At 38.6% G+C, this 14,225-nt stretch overlaps 1 protein-coding gene across 2 annotated transcripts in view; it reads right to left on the bottom strand.

The window, feature by feature from the left end:
• Positions 1 to 7,230, bottom strand: part of CCDC50 (coiled-coil domain containing 50) — a 72,437-nt gene extending 65,207 nt beyond the window's left edge. Inside the window, exon 1 of one of the 2 annotated variants that reach the window (XM_077117882.1) lies at positions 6,937 to 7,230. In XM_077117882.1, the coding sequence (XP_076973997.1) occupies positions 6,937 to 6,985 (49 nt within the window). In that variant the 5' untranslated portion in view covers positions 6,986 to 7,230. The remainder of the gene's footprint in view (positions 1 to 6,936) is intronic. The other variant, XM_077117883.1, reaches the window with a different exon arrangement.
• Positions 7,231 to 14,225: the final 6,995 nt, after the last annotated feature.

Here is a 14,225-nt window from a genome sequence, read left to right as displayed (position 1 = left end):
TGCAAATTAAAGCCACCTCAGATACCATTACATACCTATTAAAATGGCTAAAATTTTAATTGAGGGAGGAGAAGGGTGGGGAAGGAAGGAAGGAAGGAAAGAAGGAAAAAGAAAGACAAGATCCCGACAAGACCTAGTCAAGAAAGACTATGGGGCAACTGGAACTCACATGCATTGCTGGTAGGAATACAAAATGATTCAGTGACTTTAAAAAACAATTTAGCAACTTCTTATAAAGTTAAATAAACATTATTTACCATATGATCCAGCAATCCCACCCTACATGCATAATCAAGAGAAATGAAAACTTATGTTCACACACATACACAAACACCCAAACCGATAAGCGAATGTATCTAGTGACTACTTATAACCACTGAAACTGAAAATAAAACAAATGTTCTTCAATCAGTGAAAGGATATGCACACTCTGCAGTCATTCAATAGAGTACTGCTCAGCAATAAAACACAGCAGAATTATTGAATCACACAACAACGTAACACCAGATACATTACACTAAGAGAAAAAAGGAAGACTGAAAAAACTGCTTACTGTGTGATCCCATGTGTACGACATTTTTGAAAAGGCAAAATTACAGGGGCAGAAAACAAAACAGTGGCTACTAGGGGCAGGACCTGAGGGAGGGAAGAGAATGAAGAATTTTAAGAGTCATGTAACTGTTCTCTATCTTGATAGCTCTGGTGGTTACTGCTTACTAAAAAGGATGAATTTAACTTCATGTAAATGATATTTCAATGAATCTGGCTTTTTGTTTTAAAACAAAAATTTAAAAAGAACTATACATATATGTGTGTGTGTATATATATACATATATTTTTTTACAAAGTTTTCTGTTTTTATGACAGTGTATGGTTTGGTTGTTAACTAATTAATCCTGTCATACGTATATATCTTGTCCTTTTTTGATGAACTGATGGCAAAAGGAAATAGTTACTGTTTTTTTTGTTTGTTTGTCATGTCCTTACCAAAGAGTGGGAACTTTTAGTCAGTTCCCCATAGTCTCCCCCTTTGTTTTTTCAACTATGAAGTTGTACTTGTTTCTAAATTCAAGTCCTTGGGACTCAATAGTCTAAATAATCTCCAAGATCCTTCTGATTATAAAAATCAATTATCCTTTTTTAGGTCTCATCAAGACCTAGGTTATCCTAATTTTGCATTTTTGAAGTACAGGGCATCTTTAAATGGGTCATCAATTAATACAGTGGCTACCTCTGAAACTGCAAATATAGATGTGATAAGGCTTTATTTTTTCCCTATGGTAACGGGTGGTTCATTTTTTAAACATACTCCTGTGTCTTGAGAAGTAGGATTTCAAATAGAGTTTTCTTAAGTCTAATGGTGTGTGTGTGTGTGTGTGTGTGTGTGTGTGTATCTGCTCTCTATATGAACAGTAGAATATAATATTGACTTCTGAAACCATGGGAAAATTCATTTATCTCAATAAAAACTCCCACATCCCTAACTAAGAACTGAGGAAAAAACACAACCTATGGTTTTCTATGAGTTTATTTCCCTAACATGTTTCAGCTTAAACTGTTCAAGCCTTTAAACATTAGCCCCTTCAGACTCCGAGTATACTAAATGGAAGAACTGCACTTTATAATGGGATTTTTCAGGTAGAGAACACCGAGGCAGGAGTGTGACTTGCTATAATTCACCCGATAATTCATTTGGCGAATTAAAAATGTTACACAAAAATGCTTTTAATTAAAGAATAAAATAAACCTATGTTAATTCACTAGCTTCCACATGAAACATTATCCCTAAAATAACTAACCAGAAAGCTTTTGCAATTGTTGTGTCATTGCTTATTTTATTCTGTTTTAACCATATGACAGTATTAATGAAGCACATCAAGAATGAATCTTATATATCTACAGAACAATTTAAAAGAAGTGGGGAGTGAGGGGAAAGATGGAGGAGAGAAAAGCAAAGGTGGAGGAAGGAAAGGAGAAAAAAGAAGACAGAAGGAAGGAGGGGAGAGAGGGGAGGGAGGGAGAAGGAAAGAAGAAGAAAGAATGAACTGTGAATATTCACACTTCTAAAATGTCCTAATTTGAGGTTCCAATGTGCCAACAATGCCTAGTTGCTTAGCTTCTCAGTGGTTCAGTACAAAGCACTCACATCTCCTCTCTGGTCCTCAGATTTTCATACGGAATATGAGGAGGTTGGCCAAGATCAGTGGTTTTTAATGTTTTCTATTCTGAGGTCCCTTTATAAAATATCAATTAACTCCATAGTTTACTAGATGGAAGAAATACCTTTAAGCACCTGTTGGTGAAAAAAAAATATTTAATGATTTTAGAAATGTTTTTTAAAAGAAATTTTATTTTACGAATAACAGCTACATTCAATTGGGAAAAAATCATTTATTCATTCAAGAAATTACTGCATTTCTGCCTATAGCAATAATTGAAAGATTTTTCCCCCTAATGTGGCAGACATTTAAGTTGCACATAGGAATTTAGAAAGTTCTTAACAACAGCTCTGTGTATTCCACAGATAAGTGTCTCTCCATCACAGTCAACAAGATGATGTCCACATACTACAAGTCATTTTTTCTTGTGTAACTACCCTTGTAAAATATATGGTACACAGTAAACAATAAATTATTTTTTGAAAAAAATCTAAGATTCCTTTTAGACTCTAAGTTGTGTGACTCTGCTTTGCACTTAAGAAAAAATTAAGTCTATAACTCAAAGAAAAATAAAAATTCCAAAATAGCACCTCAGAAATGTTTTTTTTACCAAAATTCTATTCTTAATAATGATTATCCCCAAGGTGAGAAGACAGATTATGGAATTACTTTTTTGACTTCCTATGTTACACATACCTATGTTGGATTAATGCTATTTACAAGAGACATCTATGAAAAAATAAACATTAGAAAAACACATTAAAAATTCTATAAACAATCTTCATGTTATATGATACATATAGCTATTATGTGATACACATATCTCTATCTTTTAAGAGCACATACTCTCACATGAAATTATGCCAGAAATGCGTTCCTTGAACCACAAGGGAGCATCAAATAATGTCTTCATTCATTCACTTATGCATACAAATATTTACTGAATATTTATTGGTTATATGAAAGACATGAAGCCACATGAGGTAAAGAAAACTAAGACAAAAACTGCAAGGAAATCCAGCCATGGTTTTACACTAAACAGCCATAAAAACTGCTGAAAAATTTTGAAGAAAAGAGAAAACAAGTTTGTCCTGAAACCAGATAACATACATTTCACAAACACTAGACACTTTAGATGTTATGACAAGTTTTAGGTCTTTGGGGCTACTTGGTTTACTTATTCCACCAGACACAATTTTATATCTTTCCCTTTAAAGTTAAAGATTTCTGCCATTAAGAAAGCACTGGACTGTCCTAGACCTAAAATGTTTCAACACTTTCTAGGTATGTTTTCATTTATAGATGTTTATGAAAATCTATTAAAATTTTCTATTTTAGTAAAGAAAAAGGATTTGCTCTCAGATTAGCTAGCTACCTATACTTCAAAAAATAAATCATTCCTGGGTGCACTGATTTCAGATAAAAACACATATACATGTTCACACACAAAGTTAACCAACTTTGGCTAGGGCAGAGCTTTCCATCTAAAGAACAGTAAAAATACATAATGAAAAATGAGATTTGGGGAACTGCTGTAAGGAAAAAAGAAAGTGTATATATGGAAAAGATGGGAGGATTCGAATAAAAATGTTAGGTGGCTAGAAATGGAAAAACAGTAATGTTTAAGAAACTGCAAAGGAATTGATAAACTACAAATTGTTTTGAAGGAAAAAGCAATATTCTCAGACCAAAATTTTATGATAGTAGAAGAGCTTTGTTAATGAGGAAACAGGGCAAGATTATAGTGATAAGTAGACAACTCAAATTAAGTAGTAATATGAGATTCTAACTGGAGAGACTAAAAACGAAAAATGAGGTATCTTGATTATTTCAGAAAGGAAATTCAGGGAATAAGGTAAAAATGGCCAAAAAAACCTAACGTGTATCAACTGATTAAAAAGTATTCATTTTCAAAAAAGTATTTCCCAAGTCTGAACTATGAACTAATGCCCTTTCAAAATATTGTTGGAACCTGTCCTTTTGCTTATTGTTCACAAATAGCATGGCTTATTTCAGTTATATATCTACTGACAATAAAATAGCTGGGGATTACTTCAAATTTTGTTGCACAAAATCTCAAATATTTCAGAAGAAATAAAATATTATTCCTAAACATTAGCAAAAGTATTTTCAATTAAAAAAGTATGCAGATGTTCCAAAAAAAATGCATTTAAGCCAGAAATAATTGTGTACATACTGGCATTTAGTTGGCAATTCTTTTTGCCTACAACTCAAAAGTCTCCCTTTGTCTATTTTAGGGAGATTTCTCATGATTATACATACTGCCCTAGTCTGGGGTGGGGATGGTGGGGGAGGGTAGGGAAGGAAGTCTACAAATGATGAGAATCTTAAAACTCCTTAAAACTAAGTAAGCAAGCACTGGATTTTAACTTAGAAAAGATTTTCAAATATCCCCTTTCCCTGATGCGTTAGCTGCTACTCATGATCTTTGCTGAGATGTTCACAATAAAGATCACAGGGCACCTGAAGCCCCCTAAAGAAAAGGCAGTTCACAGGGGCAGACACTGACTGCACTGTTATTTTCAATCTCTATTGGAATCAACCCCATGATCACAAATTGCAATTATATATAAACCCATCAAAGGTTCAGATTAGAAAGAGTAAAGGAGAAGGCAGAGAGAGATTTTTAAAAAGAGATCCAAAATGTGCCAGAATAGTAAATAAAATGTTAAACTTTCTCAAACCTGATTGTACTTTCAGTATTAAGAATAGCTTCAATGTTTGTGCGTGATTTACCAAGATCACAGGCACCAGCGTTTATTCTTTTTAATTAATGTCCAATAAGATTGTTATGGAATAACTGGGCCATAATTAAGAGTTATATTAGCGAAACATACACTTTATTAGGCTTGTATACGTTCCAGATCAAAAACTTCACTACCATTAGCAAGTTCCTAGCATAATGTATCATGTATGTCCCTTAGCAATTTTGGAACCAGAAAAGTAAGATGCTCACTTAAACAATAATATTCGCAACAGTTTAAAAAAACCTGATTTTGATTTTACTGATTCAAAAATCAATACATATTTCTGATTTAATGAAGACATATGAAAGAAACACACTAAATTTCCTCACCAGGTTAATAGTTTATGTAAGCTCAACTGCCAAACACCATATTAAGCAAAATGAAAGCTAATCCAAATGTGTTAAATTTTAAAGTTCAGGAATGGAAAGATCTTACACTTTGAGACAGCATTTGTGCAACTCCTTGAGAAAGAATACACTAAAATAAATCATTCATATCTTGTTAAGAAGCCAAAAACCTACAGGTAACATAAATGCATATTCAGAAAGTGAATATTCACTGATATGGATAGAGAAACTGGGTAAAACCACAGCACTTCATGATAAATACTTAACACATAAGGTTTTATTTTAATTCCAGTTCACACTCTACATACTAGCCACCCCAAGGAAGCACTATTCACTACAAAAGGATCACTTTCTCTTGAAACACCAAACACACACTAGCAAGCACTCACACCTCATAACCAAAAGGCAAGAACAACCAGACAATCTCTATGACTATGATTCTCACATGGAGATTTACCTTTCTTATCACTCAGACTGGGAAATCCTGATATTGATGTGAAAACTACATTTATGTGTGAATGACAGCATCATGACCAAAGTCAGGCTAGGAAGAGTGGGGTTGAAAAGGACCACTGCCAAAATCTCAGGCCTCGGCTCTAACACCCTTGGAAGAACAAAAGGAGAACCAGCCTCACTGAAGATTCTGCATAAAATCACTGATTGTTGTCTTCCAGTGTTTGGAATTCTGGGAAAAGAGTCGAGTAGTCACTAATCTACTGAGATTTCTGGGTTGGCCAGAGTACCCACAGAACCATTTGAATCCAATCAAGTTGGCAAGAAAGCAAAGATTCTTATCTTCAATTCCACTCTCCCAAGATACCTCAGGCCAACGTACTCAGTTGAAATAAATAGCATGCACAACAAGGCAGCCCTGATATCAATCTGATAGCCCTGTTAGCACCTGGAACTTAAATGCTTCCTAGAGCCAAAGAAAACCCAAAGATAACTAAAGGTTAAAGTGACCCAGCACCAAAGGTCCGGGGCAGCTGATGGAAGACCAGGCCAGTACTAACTAACTAATTTTATTTTCCTGGAAATCAGTACAGGGAACCATTAAAAAATCCAGGTCGCCAAGCCCCGGCTTTCCCGGCTCACTCCCTTTTTATAAGAAAATGCTTATTGTGACTTCCTGTCTGCCTGCCCGGGCAATGCCAAGACTAAACTTTTAAACCTTGAGTAAGGTGGAAAACTCAGCCAGCCAGACGCTGGGCTAGAAAAAGTAGAGAGGAGGAGGGAGAGAGTCATGTTTCAAAACAAAGGTTCCACAAGAACTGAATGTCAACCCCTCCCCACTTCCTAGTTTCCAAGCCAGCTAGACCAGGCCTTGATTTTTTAAGAATAATAGGTCACACTTGTCCCGCGTTTTAGTGTAAACGTATCGCTACTGACTAGAACATTTGCACAACCACTTGCTGAGGGTGGTGCTATCTTCACCGCCCCCCCCACCCCTTACAAAGGAAGACACTGAAGCTTAAAACATGACTCGCCCAAGGTACCACAGACGATCCCAAATCCATTCCCATTTTTTCCAGGGCAGGCCAGCCCTAGGCGGACGCCGCATAAGGGCCGTGGGGCCTCAAGTGGCGAGACCTCCCGCCCCGAGATAACTTGACCTGGGGAGAGGGGCGGGACCGCGCGCTCGCCTCACATCCCGGCTCTTACCTTCCTTGACTCCCGGTAGCTTGGACTGGTCGATGCTGACTTCAGCCATGTTAGGCCAGGGTCCTGGCTGCCCCTCACCGCCCGCTTCCCGGCCGAGCGGGACACGGCGCGCAGCAGCAGCGCCCCGCGCGGCGCAAAGCCCCGGAGCGCGCGCGGGCCGGCAGGGAGAAGCCGGCCGGCCCGGGAAGGATCGACGACAAAGGCGGCAAGAGACGGCCCCTGGCGCACCAGCCTGGCGGCGCAGCTACCCCACCGCAGCCACCTGCTCGCGAGCCCGCGACTCGGAGCTCTACCAAATATCCGAAGCCCGGAAATGGACTCGGGCCGTCCAGTACGGAGGGAGAGAGGAGACAGAAAGGTGGGCGGGCGCCTGGGTGGGGGGAGGGAGGAGAGGGGAGCTGCAGGTCCGTAACCGCAATTGCAAAAGTAGCTGGCGAACCCGATCAGCTCTCGCTGCGGTCTCCTTCGTGCTCGGTCTGCGTCTGAGGCTGGCGCCCCGCTGTGCCCCCGACCCTGGGCCGTGCCTCTCTCCCCACCGGAGGGTCGTCTTCAAATGGAGGCTTTATGTTCTGAAGGCCTCAACAAAGAGACCACGGCATCACCCAAAACATAGTTCTTGCTGTCAGCGGTGTAGTCCGCGTTCTGTGCTGTAGTTCTGGGAATGAGATTTCTAAAGGATGCTTACTGTGTGTCTGACTCTGTCTCAGGCACTCTTTTCACAACCAAAATTAGAGGGAGACCGTATATGGGTATGAAAAGCACCTAATACAATCTACAGATCAGAGAACAGGTGATGAAATCCCGGGCCAGTTCAGAGGAGAGAATGTTCACATCAAGGTGGGGGAACTGATTCATTCATTCATCAAAAAAGTACGGATGTCTAGCAAGTGCGATGTCAGATACTGGTGGGGGGGTGATAAAGACGTGTGTCAGACATCTCTTTTATAGCATGTCACTCATTGGACCAAATCGTGACGTTTCTTTCTCCGCGAAATAGACACACAACTTTCCCTTTCTATATCTTTGGCAGCAGCACCCTCTTTTCTCTTTTGGAAAACTAGCCCTTTCCCCTTCCTCAGGGAGGAGTTCCTATTCCAAACTTGCATAAATACAGAACTTCATCATCAGCACTTCCTCTCCGCACCATTCCCGCCCACACACATTCATCTAAGGGGTGGGTGCCTGACCAAGACAGGTCGAGAATACTTCCCTGGGATTATTACATAAAGAGAGGACAGATAAGCATTCTATTTCCTATGGGGAAAGTCTGCTCTCAGTAATACACAATGGAACTAAGGCACTAGGGAAGAAAAGAGAAGAGAGAGATGAAAAGGGTTCCTGGGGCCCCTGGATTCCAGGAGCTACCTCAGCATCTTCTTAATTCATCTTCTATTTTACTTAAACTATCAGAAAAGAAGTTTCTGTCGCTCAGCGTTGGAGTATGAGAAGCCACACAGAAGAGGTCTTATTTGAACCTAACTTTAAAAAATAGGGAGACTAGGTTAGCAAAAATTTAGGAGAAGAAATTCTAGGCCATGGGCCAGTGAATTACACCCACAAGCCAAAAACAACCCACTGGGCTTTTGTAATGTATCTGCTTTATAAATTTATAAATGATTACATTTTAAATAGATGTGTAAGTACAATGTTATATTTTTCGATTTTGCATCTTAGGTCACAAAGCCTAAAATATTTACTATCTGATCCTTTACAGATAAAGTTTGGGCTAGACAGAGAGAACACTCAGTGAGTTAAATATGTGAATTGGAAGAAGGTAATGCTAGAAAGGTAGTTTTATGAGTATTTTTAATTGTCCTGCCACCTAATGATTTTTTTATAAAAAACTTTCTGTGGTAATAAAGAATATTAGTAACTGTTTGCCTCCTGGAATCTATTATCTCCACTTCTCTGCCATGCTGTGCCCTGGAAGTCTAACACCTGTGGACATATATCACCAGGTCCCTCTTGACCTGAGGCTTCCTGTTGGGCTTGATCAATGGAAGCACAGATAGAGATCAGAGGAAGGAAGGAAATATCAAGAAATATATTACACCTCCTCCCCATTATGCTAGGCCAAATGGCCATAGTTGTGTCCTCTTCTGACCACAAACCCAGTCTGGGCCGCCGCTTTTCCATGGCTCCAGCTCCTCCATTTCCTTTCAATGCCCCATCAGGCCTAGGATAGTAATTGCTTCCCGCTGCTGCCAGTTCCCTTAACCTTCCCCCTACCTCTGGAAATAGTCCCATCATTATTGGATAAGCAACTGATTACCCCTAGAACGTATACAAAATTGACTACTCCCCACCCCACCCCACCCACACACCTATATAACACAGCTATTCTAAATAAGTGAATACAGAACACATCATATTCTGCTTCTTAGTCTCCTTTAGGGCTTCTTCCTCATTTCCCTGACCTTGAGATGTTGGCATGTACTAAGCTGCACTCCAGTTTTCAAATTTCTTCTACTTCCTAACTATTCTTACTCCTTTGGGAAATTCATTCAATATCTTTGCATTAATTACCAACTCACAGGGGTAAATGAAATTGCCAATATGCAATCACTTTGGAAAAATATTGGCAATTTATATGGCCCAACCTAATATGCCGACAGCTCAAATTTATATTTTCAACCAAAACACATCCTGAGTTCCACATTAGTGTATCCAACTGCCAGTTTACATATTTGTTTGAATATCTAATTGTCATTTAAGCATGAATTACCAAAACTGCTCTCTTCATTTCTTTGATACCCCCTATTCCTCTGTGTACCACATCTCTGTAGAAAGTGCTTCCACACATGCAGTTGCTCAGGTCCAAATGTTAGGGTCATCTGCCGACCCCTTTCTTTTTCAACCCACATCTATTTATTACCAGAATCAGTCGACTCAAGATTCAAAATATAACTACAATTTGGCTACATCTTATTACCTGAATGCTACCATATGCTCCAAGCTCTAATATCTCTCACATGACGTGGATTTTTCCATAGCCTCCTCTCTGGGCTTCTTGTTTGCTACCCTTGTTCTAGAGTTTATTCTCCACAGAGCAGCCATAGTAGCTTATTTTTAAAAATAAGTCAGAGCACCAGTTAAGTCCTGAAACCCATAAAGACTTGCTTCCAAGAATATCAACTAGTTCCATCCCCCTATCCCATATTATTGACAGCCCTTTACAACATGAAAATATCTCTAAAGAGTGGGAGAAAGATCAAAGGAGAAGGCGCAGTTAGAGAAGATAGAATTTAACAAATGAGTATGAGTGCTGAATCATATACTGATATTTTTTTCAGTCTCCAGTGTCTTGGACTGCTAGAAGGAAAAACCTAAAATTGTAGAATTGTAACCCACACCAAACTCTGAAATGTATTCAATAACTACCTGTTACAATGTACTGAGAAATTTATTGCTTTTAAAATGTAGATATGTTATAATTAACAATAAAAAATGTAAAAAAAAAAAAAGGTGTCATTCCTTTGTACCTAAACTTTCAGTGGCATCTCATCTTGCTCAGAACACAATCAAAGTGCTACAATAATATACCCCTACTACTACCTGATCTTATACTCTCTCTCACATGCCCCTCATCTAGGACTCCTAGCTATTAATTGAATAAATCCTGCAAATTCTGACCTCAGGGCTGTTTCACTTAACTAGTCTTTCTTCCTGGGAACACCCTCTCCTCATGCACCTCCAAATAACTGCATGAAGTGCTCCCTCATTTTAGTTTCATCTGGGTGCCTACCCAAATACGACCTTTTATTACAGACCTTCACCTTCCCTGACTTTATCTGATTTAACAATCCAGTTCCTGTCAATGATATCTTCCCCACTCTGCTTTTTTTCTGTTAAGTTCAGTTATCCCTGTAGAGGTTATGTGTTTTTACATTTGTTTGTTTGCTTGTTTGTTTGTTTTTATTTTCTCAGTCCAATATTGCATGAGGACTGGAATTTTGTCTATGTAGAGTATGGCTATGTCTTCAATACATAGAATAGTGTTGGAGCCATTATAATGCTCAAAAAATATGTATTGAATAAATTGTTGAATAAGGTATTTAGTAAAGAAATATTGAAGCATAAAGATGACTATCTTGATAAAACAATACTTTTAAAGAGTAATCTTTTACGAAACTTAGATTTTAAGAATGAATTTCAAGAAAAGAAAATAGGTTTTACAAAATAGTCCTCATTGGAAAAAGATTTAGAGAAGAAACAGGATTAAAAAGAGAGGGAAGTCTTTTGCTTTGCCAAGAATTATATCACTATGTCCTGAAATTCATTTTTTGTTTAAGGAACGTAAAAGTGTACAGATAAACAAATTTCTGGTTTGAAATTTTAAAAGGAAAATGTATATATTTTTTAAGAAAGTAGGATTTTGGACACTTTCTGCCACTTAGGAGATTTTTTCATGGCTGCCATGAGAGTGCAGGTCAGAGACAGTAATGAAGGAAGTATATTAATAAGTAACCAGGACAAGGGACTTTCAACCATAACACTTGACAAAGATTAGAGTAGGAGATGAACAGTTTCATAATCAGGGATTTTAAACATACTCGCACAGACCATACACTTACTCTCCTGCAATATAAGATTGTAACCCTCCATCTAAATAAATGGTTTATTTTCCCTTCGGCTGAATCTGGACTGAACCTGTGACTACCTGGATCAAAACAGCACAGGAGGAGCAATGTTTTGAGATTTCCAAGCCATAGCATTAAGAAGACCAGACAACTGGCAGACTGAGGAGCTGGAGAGTCAGATTTCCAAAGTGACATTGGGAGTATAATACAAACAGGACAATAAGCTAAAGCAAAGCTAAAGGAAGATTCATCTGAGTGAACTATGGTGAAAGTTTCCTAATGTCTGGACTAGAACCCCATTATACTAGAGTTATGATATTTTCTACAAATTCATATGTGCATCAAAAATTGTCTAGAAAAGGGGGGAAATTCAACTTCCCCAAGTTGAATTCTTGATATTCTTACAAGCAGTGTGGACAATCAAAGCTATAGGCTGAGCCCCCAATCTTGGGGTTTGTTCATATGAAACTTAACCCCACGAAGGGTAGGTCAAGCCTACTTAAAATTAGGCCTAAGAGTCACCCCAAAGAGAACCTCTTTTGTTGCTCAGATGTGGCCTCTCTCTCCAGCCAACACAACAAGCAAACTCACCACCCTCCCCTGTCTACATGGGACATGACTCTCAGGGGTGTGGACCTTTCTGGCAATGTGGGACATGAGCTGAGACTCAGCATCAAGAGATTGAGAAAAAACCTAGAATGAGCTGAGACTCAGCATCAGGAGATTGAGAAAAATTTCTCAACCAAAAGGGAGAAGAGTGAAATGAGACAAAATAAAGTGTCAATGGCTGAGAGATTCCAAACAGAGTCAAGAGGTTATCCTGGAGGTTATTCTTACGCATTAAATAGATATCACCTTGTGAGTCAAGATGTAATGGAGAGGCTGGAGGGAACTGGAATCCTATAAAAAAGGAAACACTTTGGAGAAAGCTGGAGATTCTGAGTGATCAGAATGATGTAGCCGTGAGAAGCAGAGTCCATTAGCTAGCAACCATTGGAGATGAAGAAGGAAAATGCCTCCTGGGGAGCTTCATGAAGCAGGAAGCCAGAATAGAAAGCTAACAGATGATGCCATGTTCACCATGTGCCTTTCCAGCTGAGAGAGAAACCCTGACCATATTCGCCATGTGTCTTCTCACTTGAGAGAGAAACCTTGTACTTCATTGGCCTTCTTGAACAAGGTACTTTCCCTTGATGCTTTTGATTGGACATTTCTATAGACTCGTTTTAATTGGGACATTTTCTTGGCCTTAGAACTATAAACTAGCAATTTATTAAATTCCCCTTTTAAAAAGCCATTCCGTCCCTGGTATATTGAATTCTGGCAGCTAAAAACTAGAAGAGACTGTATTTGGAAAGATGACTACAACGTTAGTTCATATCACACATGCTCTCCTGTGATATGACATAATGCTCCATCAAAATATGGGGTCTATATACCCTGCCTGAATCTGGACTGAATTTGTGACTACCTAGACCAAAAGAACAAGTAGAATCAATATTTTGTGACTTCCAAGCCAAGACATTAAAAGGATCAGACAACTGGTAGAATGAGGAGTTGAAGCACTAGATTTCCAAAGTGACTACAACATAATATTCACAATGTCCAGTTCTCAACAAAAAATTCATAATATAAAAGGGGATTGGCAAATATGGCCAACTCAAAGGAAAAAATTAATTCAACAGAAACTATTCCAAGGAAGCTCTGTCTCTGGAATTACTAAGCATAGATCTTAGATCAACTTTCTTAAATTGAGTTAATGAACTAAAGGAAAATATGAACAAAGAACTAAAGGAAACAGAGAAGCAATATATGACAAAAGTAGGATTTTGATTATGAGATGGAAATTATAAAGAAAAATCAAATGGAAATACTGTGGCTGAAATTAAACATTCAATAGAGGAATTCAATAGAAGATTGGAGGAAGCAGAAGAAGGCATTGGTGAACTTGAAGATAAGAAGTTGAAATCATCCTGTGCCAGTTTGAAAGTATTGTGTACCTCAGAAAAGCCATGTTTTAATACTGACTCAATCTTGTAGGGGCAGCCATTTCTTTTAATCCTAATTCAATATTGTAGGGCAGAAATTCTTGATTAGATTATGTCCAGGGAGATGCCACACACCCAGTTGTAGGTGTGACCTTTTGGTTAGATGAGATATGACTCCACCCATTCCAGGTAGGTCTTAATTAGTTTACTGGGGTCCTTTAAGAGAGGAAACATTTTGGAGAGAGCTTAGAGCCAAAAGAGATAGAATGAGAGCACAGCTGACCCTGATGTCAAACACTTGGAGAACACAGACACAGATGTCGGAGATGCTTGGAGCCCAGTGGAAAGTGCCATGAGATGTTAAGCAAGCCAGAACCTGGAGAGAGTCAAGGGAAGCAAAGAAATGAAAGCCAACCCTGGAGAAGCAAAGTGAAGAACCCCCATAGGAACAAAGGCTGAAAGCAATGGAGCCCAGGAGCAAGAAACAGCAGATACCAGCCACCTGACTTCTTAGCTGACAGAGGTGTTCTAGGCCCATTGGCCTTCTTTGAATTAAGGTATGTTTCCCCGGATGCTTCAGTTTGGACATTTTTATAGGCTTAGTACTATAAACTTGTAACTTATTAAATTCCCTTTTTTGATAGCCATTCCAGTTCTGGTATATTGCATTTCAACATCTTACAAACTAATACACCTCCAGTCTGAGGAACCCAAAGAAAAA

Source organism: Tamandua tetradactyla, chromosome 10, assembly GCF_023851605.1.
Source record: "Tamandua tetradactyla isolate mTamTet1 chromosome 10, mTamTet1.pri, whole genome shotgun sequence".
Taxonomy (NCBI): Eukaryota; Metazoa; Chordata; class Mammalia; order Pilosa; family Myrmecophagidae; genus Tamandua; species Tamandua tetradactyla.
Note: the sequence above shows the minus strand (reverse complement) of the source record. Positions and strands in the feature narration are given on the sequence as shown.